The sequence below is a fragment of the Palaemon carinicauda genome, chromosome 1 (genome assembly GCF_036898095.1).
Source record: "Palaemon carinicauda isolate YSFRI2023 chromosome 1, ASM3689809v2, whole genome shotgun sequence".
NCBI lineage: Eukaryota > Metazoa > Arthropoda > Malacostraca > Decapoda > Palaemonidae > Palaemon > Palaemon carinicauda.
In genome coordinates this window covers 116,588,205-116,599,001 of record NC_090725.1, presented here as the reverse complement: position 1 = coordinate 116,599,001, position 10,797 = coordinate 116,588,205, and the positions used below count along the sequence as shown (strand labels likewise).

The window sequence follows — 10,797 nt, the reverse complement described above, 5'->3', positions numbered from 1 at the left end:
TCCAAAACACATCAGTAAAATTTATTTAGGAAACGTTTCGAACATTGCAATGTTTACCAGTTCTCACTAAAAAATGGCTATGAGTTTCAGCAACAAATAGTTTTACAAGATGGTGATCTACATATGACAAGTTTCGATGTAGAATCTCTTTTTACAAATGTTCCACTCAATGAAACCATTAATATTATTTTAGATAAGATTTTTTATGACGATCAAATTATTTTTCATGGTTTTAACAGACATTATTTTAACACTTTTCTTGAGCTTGCTGTGCAAGACTCCATGTTTGTTTTTAATGGCCAACTCTATTCGCAGGTCGATGGAGTTGCCATGGGTTCCCCTTTAGGGCCTTTGTTTGCAAATATTTTTATGTCATCTTTTGAAGAAAATTTTTTAAATAGTTGTCCAGACTCTTGTAAGCCAGTGTATTATAGAAGATATGTTGATGACACTTTTGTGTTATTTAAACAACCATGGCATAGTGAAGTTCACTATGGAAAAAGAAAACAACAACTCTCTACCTTTTTTAGACATTAACGTAAGCAGAGACAATGGCGAATTTATAACCTCTGTGTATCGGAAAAAGACATACACTGGACTTGCCAACAATTTTTATAGTTCTTGTTTTTTAAATTTTAAACTAAATGCTATATACACACTTGTTTATAGGGCTCTGCGTTATTCCTCGAGTTGGTCACTCTTTCATAAGGAGATTTTATTTTTGGTTAATTTTTTCAAGCAAAACTCTTACCCTGAAAATATGGTTTACAAGGTTATTAACAAGCTCCTCTCACGACATTTCTCCACTCTAGTACCATCTTATAATGTAAAAAAGAAAAATATTTTCGCTACAATTCCTTACCAATCTGACAACAAGTTTTCCATCAAACTTAAACAAATAATAGAAAAAGAGTTCGGCTGCCTTAACATCCAACTAATCCCAATCAATCCACTCAAAATTAATGTATTTTTTGGCTACAAAGACAAACTGCAGACCTTCATGAGGTCCAACATCATCTATAAATTCAAATGCCCGGGATGTCCCGGTATCTATGTTGGATCTTGCCGAAGGTTGTTGCAGGTGAGATACTGTAGCCATATGGGATACAGCTTCAGAACTGGTCAGAGACTTGGTAACCCAGAATTTTCTAATATAAGGAATCATGCCGCCATTTGCAAAACCCAAGTAAACAAAAAACATTTTTCAATTATTGGTGGGACAAAACAGCGAATATTTAACTACCCTTGAGTCATTATACATTAAACGCCTCGTTCCTTCTTTAAACTCTAACGCCTCCGCTTCTCCTCTTTTCTTAGCATAACTGAAGTCTTAGATGGGTAACAATTCTTACTCATTCGTTCTTCGCCTTTTCCTGTGGATGGCTTGGTGAGCACTGGTTCTCTTATGTTTCAATGTTTTTATTTTTTCACGATTTTCTGTTATAAAATCAATATTGTTTTAATATTCTTTTACTATTTTGTTTTAAATTATTGTATAAATTTTAAGAATTTTATATTTATATCTTTTACAGATTGATAATGAACATTGCAATGTTCGAAACGTTTCCTAAATAAATTATGGCCTTTTTACTGATGTGTTTTGGACCCTGCTGCACACCATATATATGATCTTCACCTGTAATCCTTTGATACGTCCGTGATGTTGCATCGACTTCTGTTCGTCTTTCTCTTCGCGTTTAGGCTGAGATGTCGCCGTTTTCAGCACTTTTCGCAACTCCTTCAACACCGCTATCCACCAGTGACCCTGGCCACCTCGAGAAAATTGGAGAAATCGACTTTGAGAGAGGAAAAAGCCAAGTGTGATTTGGATTTCTTGCAGTATTGTCTTTTGAATGGAGTTCACCCTAAGTTTGTTAGGTTCAGGCTCTACAAGACCTCGCTATATCACACCGAATTTTACAAGAATGCCTTGGACGAACTACTTAAGAAGGAGATTGAAACGAAACAGAAACTTATTGAAAATGCAAGTACTAATGTTTGTCGCCTACGAGAACAACTTTTTCAGGATTTATCTATTATTGACCGTTTTATTTATCAGAAACTTTTTAATGATTTTGTAAATAATTATGTCTCGTCTGTACAACTACGTCATCAAAAAAAACTTAAAGCACTAGGTGTTGTTACTCCTAATTTTAATAAGAGAAACTATTGTATTTTTAATCTGTCTAACTATGTTCTCTCCAAAAGAGAGGAATTTTTGTTATCATTTGGCTTGGATTTCAATTTGCCCTCCTACAGACCTAAGTATGCAGACTTCTACTTTCCTTTCGAAATGCTTTTTCAACGACTCAAGGGCTTAAATCTGATCAATGACCTAAGTGGTTTGCAAAATAAGTTGTCTTTTCTTTTGCATAAAACTTACACTAAGTTAAGAGTGTCTTGGACACCGTTTTTCAGGAAGGGGGATTTAAGTATCTTACAAAAATTGGGCAAACGAGACAGTTTGGTTATTTGTAAACCAGATAAGGGTAAAGGTGTTGTACTGCTCAATAAAACAGACTATATTGATAAGGTTAATAATATTCTTGCTGATCAAACTAAATTTAAGTTACATGGTGAACCAAATTTTTTGGACATTTACAAAAGAGAAGACAAAATTAACAGATTTTTGAGGAAACTAAAAAATGAAAGTATCTTAAATGAAACAACGTATCAACAACTGTTTGTGACTGGTTCCTCTTTTACCATTCTATATGGACTACCAAAGATACATAAGGAAGGAGTTCCTATCAGACCTATTATGGCAGCCTATAACAACCCAGCTTATAAGATATCAAAACACCTTGTCTCTTTACTTGGAAATTTCTCAAGCAACCAGTTCTCACTAAAAAATGGCTATGAGTTTCAGCAACAAATAGTTTTACAAGATGGTGATCTACATATGACAAGTTTCGATGTAGAATCTCTTTTTACAAATGTTCCACTCAATGAAACCATTAATATTATTTTAGATAAGATTTTTTATGACGATCAAATTATTTTTCATGGTTTTAACAGACATTATTTTAACACTTTTCTTGAGCTTGCTGTGCAAGACTCCATGTTTGTTTTTAATGGCCAACTCTATTCGCAGGTCGATGGGGTTGCCATGGGTTCCCCTTTAGGGCCTTTGTTTGCAAATATATTTATGTCATCTTTTGAAGAAAATTTTTTAAATAGTTGTCCAGACTCTTGTAAGCCAGTGTATTATAGAAGATATGTTGATGACACTTTTGTGTTATTTAAACAACCATGGCATAGTGAAATGTTTTTAAGCCATATAAATACTCAACACCAAAATATGAAGTTCACTATGGAAAAAGAAAACAACAACTCTCTACCTTTTTTAGACATTAACGTAAGCAGAGACAATGGTGAATTTATAACATCTGTGTATCGGAAAAAAGACATACACTGGACTTGCCAACAATTTTTATAGTTCTTGTTTTTTAAATTTTAAACTAAATGCTATATACACACTTGTTTATAGGGCTCTGCGTTATTCCTCGAGTTGGTCACTCTTTCATAAGGAGATTTTATTTTTGGTTAATTTTTTCAAGCAAAACTCTTACCCTGAAAATATGGTTTACAAGGTTATTAACAAGCTCCTCTCACGACATTTCTCCACTCTAGTACCATCTTATAATGTAAAAAAGAAAAATATTTTCGCTACAATTCCTTACCAATCTGACAACAAGTTTTCCATCAAACTTAAACAAATAATAGAAAAAGAGTTCGGCTGCCTTAACATCCAACTAATCCCAATCAATCCACTCAAAATTAATGTATTTTTTGGCTACAAAGACAAACTGCAGACCTTCATGAGGTCCAACATCATTTATAAATTCAAGTGCCCGGGATGTCCCGGTATCTATGTTGGATCTTGCCGAAGGTTGTTGCAGGTGAGATACTGTAGCCATATGGGATACAGCTTCAGAACTGGTCAGAGACTTGGTAACCCAGAATTTTCTAATATAAGGAATCATGCCGCCATTTGCAAAACCCAAGTAAACAAAAAACATTTTTCAATTATTGGTGGGACAAAACATAGCGAATATTTAACTACCCTTGAGTCATTATACATTAAACGCCTCGTTCCTTCTTTAAACTCTAACGCCTCCGCTTCTCCTCTTTTCTTAGCATAACTGAAGTCTTAGATGGGTAACAATTCTTACTCATTCGTTCTTCGCCTTTTCCTGTGGATGGCTTGGTGAGCACTGGTTCTCTTATGTTTCAATGTTTTTATTTTTTCACGATTTTCAGTTATAAAATCAATATTGTTTTAATATTCTTTTACTATTTTGTTTTAAATTATTGTATAAATTTTGAGAATTTTATATCTATATCCTTTACAGATTGATAATGAACATTGCAATGTTCGAAACGTTTCCTAAATAAATTATGGCCTTTTTACTGATGTGTTTTGGACCCTGCTGCACACCATATATATATATATATATATATATATATATATATATATATATATATATATATATATATATATATATATATATATATATATTGCACATATATATGTGTATATATTGTATGTATAAATATATATATATATATATATATATATATATATATATATGTATATATATATATATATATATATATATATATATATATAATGTATGTATTTATACAGCTACAACCCTGGTTGGAAAACAGGATGCTATTAGCACAGGGGCTTCAACACGGAAAATAGCCTAGTGAGAAGGAACCAAGGAAAAATAAAATATTTTAAGAACAGTAACAGTGAAATAAATATCTTCTATATAAACTATAATAACTAATAAAACAAGACGAAGAGAAATAAGAAAGAATAGTGTGCCCGAGTGTACCCTTAAGCATGAGCACTCTAACCCAAGACAGTGGAAGACCATGATACAGAGGCTATGGCACTACCCAAGACTAGAGAACAAAGGTTTGATTTTGGAGTGCCTTTTCCTAGAAGAGTTGCTTACCATAGTTAATGAGTCATATCTACCCTTACCAAGAGGATAATGGCCACTGAACAATTACAGTGCATTAGCCCCTTGGGTGAAGAAGAATTGTTTGGTAATCTCAGTGTTGTCAGGTGTATGAGGACAGAGGAGAATATGTAAAGAATACACCAGAATTTTCGATATGTGTTTAGGCAAAGGGAAAATGAACCGTAATCACAGAGAAGGATCCAATGTAGTACTGTCTGGCCAGTCAAAGGACCCCATAATTCACTAGTTTTATTATATATATATATATATATATATATATATATATATATATATATATACATATATATATCACTATATATATTATATATGCATTATACTATATATATGTAGTATGATATGTATATATATATATATATATATATATATATATATATATATATTATATATATATATGTATATATAGTATATATATACATATGTATATATATAGTATATATATATATATACATATTATATATATTACATACTATATATACATATGTATGCATATATACAATATATATATATATATATATATATATATATATATATATATATATATATATATATAGATGTGTGTGTGTAGATAGATGTGTGTGTGTAGAGAGAGAGAGAGAGAGAGAGAGAAAGAGAGAGAGAGAGAGAGAGAGAGAGAGAGAGAGAGAGAGAGAGAGAGAGAGAGAGAGAGAGAGTGTGTGTGTATATATATATGTATATATACATGTATATGAGTAAAAATGTATATATTACTTGACAAATATTTTAGTCAAAAATCCACCGGAAAAATGAAAGTGAAAGACTAATTACCTAGCTCTTTTTTGCATTGTGTACATTTCTTCGGGGTACAAAGAAGTGTACGTAATACAAGACAGTTTTTTGTACCTGGATTTCATACATAAATATGTATATATGTACAGTATGTATGCATATAGGCTTATATATGTATGTAACCATAAGGAGGTGTTAAAGTTTTTCTCTTACTGATGGGCATGGTTTAATAGCTTTGGACTTGGCCTCTGAATCAAGCTGTGACCACATCATAAGTGAAGCCTCTCATAGGTCTGGTAACTGCTTGGAAGTAGTACACACTGACCCACCTGGCATTATAACAAGTAAGATCAGTACTGCAGTTAGGACAAGGATAAGGGTGAGGATAAGGATAGGGAAGTGGGGAATATGGAGAGAGGAAGAGTACCCCTGGATACAATCTAGCTTATAGCCAGAAGGCACGAACTCGAGATGGGAAGGAATAGGGAAAAGGGAGAAAGGGAAGTACAAGAGAAGAGTAAAAGAGAGAGGCAGACCCTCGTGCGATGTTATAAAAGATTAGGAGCCACCTAAAAGTGTAAGCTACTAAGACTGAAACAAAAGAAGTCAGGGAGTGGAAGGGTTTTTTGGTTCTCGCAATGTCTAGCCCTGTTGCAAGAACTGTGTCTGTCTGGACACTATTTTGATGGTTAAAGAAAATTATGGCGGTTGAAAAGTTATGATGTTTTTGCAGTTGGGACATCATGCCTTAATGTCCTTATTAGTGAAGACTGATGTAAGATTTATATACAATCAAAAGCAGACTGGAATGGCATTGTGAGTGATTTTTCAAACTTTCAATTGGTCACAATTGTATAATAGTAATGAGCCGGTTGTTATTATGAATGAGGATTTGGTCAACATAATTGATAGGCGTATCCCTTCATGCGTGCTAAAGTGCCAAGTAAAAGACATTTTCATTTCATTTCACTAGGGCTGCTTATCTGGTCCTGTACTAGAGGGGGACACTACTCTCTACAGGACCTCCATGGTTGTTTTATGATGTTCTATTGGGAGCATTTAACATTTCACAATGCGCATTGCTCACTAATGTTAGATCATCATTATCGAAACACTCGCAGAATAAGAAAGTGTTCAGTTTCTTCTCGAAATCCTTTATATCTTCAATTATTCTGATGTTTCGTGGGAGCTTATTGTATAATCTTGGGGCCGCCTATTTAATGTCTCTGGAGCCTACAGTAGACATGTATCTAGGTTCTAATAGTTAGAAAACATCTATAATTATTTTCGTGTCAGGATGATTTGATGTTTGCACAATACATAGCAATTCTCTTAGATTTTTTGGACAACCGCTTCTGATAGCTTGGTGGGTTATTTTACATATTCTAAACTCAATTATCGCTTTAATCGGCAACCAATGTAGACATCCATGGTTCATTGATGACTGTAGATGTGCTTATTTCGAGAAGCAGTTGGCTTATTATCTCAGGAGGGGTAACAGATCAATTGGACTTGGAAGAACTATTTTCAAGTAAGAACTCTCTGGTACAACCCAGGAACATAAGATGTTGGTTACCCTTAAATCTGCACTCTTGGTGTAGACATAACAGTTCCTCCTTCATCTGAACTCAGATGGCTGTCACTCACTGGCCAAAAGAAAAGGCAACCTTTTTGGCTGATGTGTTTGACAGGAAGCAGAGTAACCTAATGAGAAACTCTATCTTCTTCATTCCAGTTTTCCTGAAGCTATACGAACTACTTTATCTTTTCGATCTCGGTAAATTAAAGCTCTCTTGAGGGACTTATGCTTATGGAGTAGACCCATATGGTATTTTTCCTTTTTTTTTTTTATAAGGACTGCAGATATTTTAGCTCCTAAGTTATTTATTGTTTTGAACAAGTTAGCAAGAAGACGTTATTTTAGCACGTGCTAGAGAATTGGTAGTGTTACTCTATTATTATGCAAATGTGCTTGGTGTAGCTCAAAGTCCAGCTGATTATCGCCCAATTTCCTTAACTCATATCATCTAAGTTTTTTAACGTCTTTTGGCAAAACATCTAAATAGGTTTGCGGAATGGAATCATCTGTTCCCTACTTTGCAATTTGGTATATTAAAGGCCTTGGAGCATGTGACGCCCTCTAATGCTGTACAGAAATCCCTTGTTTGTGATCAGGAAGTTCGTATGATTGGCCTTAATTTTAGTGCTGGCTTAGACCATGCTAATCATGAGACCCATGTTTTCAAATTAGGAGTAAGTGGGTCTCTTTTTAGCATCATTATAGAATATTTAATGACATGTTCAGTACATATAATGAGAATAATATATAACAGATGGACATAATAACAGAATGGGTCCCTAGAAATTACAAAAGAAACACGGGAAGGAAGAGAAGGCGATGGATTAATAGCCAAGAAAATTTGCGGGTATAGACTGGCATAGAAAGACCATAAACATATGCGAGTAGAGGAATATGTCTGAGACCTTTGTCCTGCAGCGGACTAGTTATGGCTGATACTGATATTATATATATATATATATATATATATATATATATATATATATATATATATATATATATATATATATATATATATATATATATATATATAATTGTATATCAAATTGGATAGATAATAAGTGATATGATGTTTTGGATTGAAAATTGGAGAGAAAGCAAGAATAGGTAATATCTGGTGTACCTAAAAACTTCGTTATAAATGGGATTATGCTATAAACTTATGAAGTTTATTTTTGGTTTGTACCTATTTGCCCCATCACCTATATTGATAACAACGTTAGCATACCCATTCCTGGGCCTAATTGATTACATACAAATAGAAAAATTATTAGTCAGGTGACCTAAGAGTAATACAAAATGCAGGGTCAGTAACGACATAAAAAAAAAAAATCACAGCCTCTTCATAAAAAAAGAACTTTTTCACCAATTTTCATGATCACTGTTTGATTTCTTGTACTCATATATTCATGAATTTTATATAGATATCAAGCTCTCTCTCTCTCTCTCTCTCTCTCTCTCTCTCTCTCTCTCTCTCACGCACACCTTATTTTGTGATGCCAGATAATATCTAATAATCAATCAATCAACCTCTCTTTGTTTTTTGCATGTTTAAAAGTCATTTATCATACTTTATTAACCGTAGCAAATACAAAAAGAAATATGCTTTTCTCTTAACTTTGCATTTTCAACGGCCTAGGTTTCATGAAGTATAAGTGACCCATGCATGTTGCTTTAGTTAGAGAAAGTTTGAATATGATATTGTAATTTATTCATGGTTTACCATTCGCACTTATGACTTAAGCAAGAGGTTGCAAGTAAAAGGAAATTTTGTTCCCAAATTTAGCTGATCATACGTCTAGCAATTTTGATCATTCTTTAGAAAACAATCCCGTTGAGATACTACCGCTAGAGAGTTATGGGGTCCTTTGACTGGCCTGACAGTATTACATTAGATCCTTCTCTCTGGTTACGGTTCACTTTCCCTTTTCCTAAACATACACCGAATAGTCTGGCATATTCTTTACAGATTCTCCTTTGTCCGCATACACCTGACAACACTGAGATTACCAAACAATTCTTCTTCACCCAAGGGGTTAACTACTGCACTCTGTAATTGTTCAGTGGCTACTTTCATCGTGGTAAGGGTAGAAGAGACTCTTTAGCTATGGTAAGCAGCTCTTCTAGGAGGACACTCCAAAATCAAACCATTGTTCTCTAGTCTTGGGTAGTGTCATAGCCTGTGTGCCATGGTCTTCCACTATCTAGGATTAAAGTTCTCTTGCTAAAGTTTTCATGGTTTATATACGAGATATTTATTTTAATATTATTCTTAAAATATTTATTTTTTCCGTGTTTCCTTTCCTCACTGGGCTATTTTCCCTGTTGGAGCCCCTGGGCTTGTAGTATTCTGCTTTTCCAACTAGGGTTGTGGCTTAATAATAATAATAATAATGATAATAATAATAATAATAATAATAATAATAATAATAATATTAATAATATACTGTATATATATATATATATATATATATATATATATATATATATATATATATATATATATATATATACATATATATATATATATATATATATATATATATATATATTATCGTGGCCCCACGATTTGAAAGTACTATATAATGTGAATGTAATCATGACGCTTTTTGCATCATTATTAAATATCAATTGACAAATTTACAATCCACCCTATGTCACCTTGACCAATGGGTGACTTTACCTTGAAGTGTATAAGCAAGCCAACGTTCCTTACTGACATTCGTGCATAGATTCAAAGAACATTGAGTTTCTCATTTTTAATCTCCGCACAGTCATTTTCTGCTTCATATATTATCTGAAATATAGATTTTTATTTAAAGATGTATCTTCATTGGACAATGTTTCATTTGTGAAAATAATAGATATATAAAGGATATGGGGAACATATGCTGTATCTTGTGCCAAATGTTTCCTAGAGGTCATGGAGAAATACGTTTATGTTGATCTCTGAGGAGGGTGAGACACTAAGTAAACCTGTATCGGTAGTATAAGAAGGTGGTTTTCTCCCGTGACTACCAGTTGGTTAGATTCTCTCCTGAAGAAAAGCTCTGAATATTTAGCTGGTTCGAACTTTGAACGTCACCTGCGTATACATGGCATGTCAATTACAGTGAATGGGAGAATCTATTAAGCAAATATTAAGAGTTCTTCACCAATGGTACAGGTAAGCTTATGAATGTACGAATGGGATCAGACTGTTTCCTAGAGGGCGAGTGTTGAGCATAATGGTGGAATCACACTAGCTTCTATTTCTTACTCGAGGTTTCTGCCAATCTCCAGCGATGATAGCGAGCGAAAGTGATGTAGCGTCACACAACGATATCACAGTACGAGGAGCAATTGGGAAAAAGCTAAACGAAACTGATCAGCTGATATCATCTTGGCGAACAGAAATTTTCTAATTGTTGCAGTATTAAGTATTATCGGTATATTATGAGAATTGGAGAATTCTATAATTCTCTTGAGCCT

At 33.5% G+C, this 10,797-nt stretch overlaps 1 protein-coding gene across 2 annotated transcripts in view; it reads left to right on the top strand.

Moving 5' to 3' along the window:
- Nucleotides 1–10,333: 10,333 nt before the first annotated feature.
- LOC137651122 (toll-like receptor 2) overlaps nt 10,334–10,797 on the top strand; it is a 66,123-nt gene continuing 65,659 nt past the window's right edge. For both annotated transcript variants that reach the window (XM_068384268.1, XM_068384261.1), the window contains exon 1: nt 10,334–10,492. In XM_068384268.1, coding sequence (XP_068240369.1) covers nt 10,443–10,492 — 50 coding nt within the window. In that variant the 5' untranslated portion in view covers nt 10,334–10,442. The remainder of the gene's footprint in view (nt 10,493–10,797) is intronic.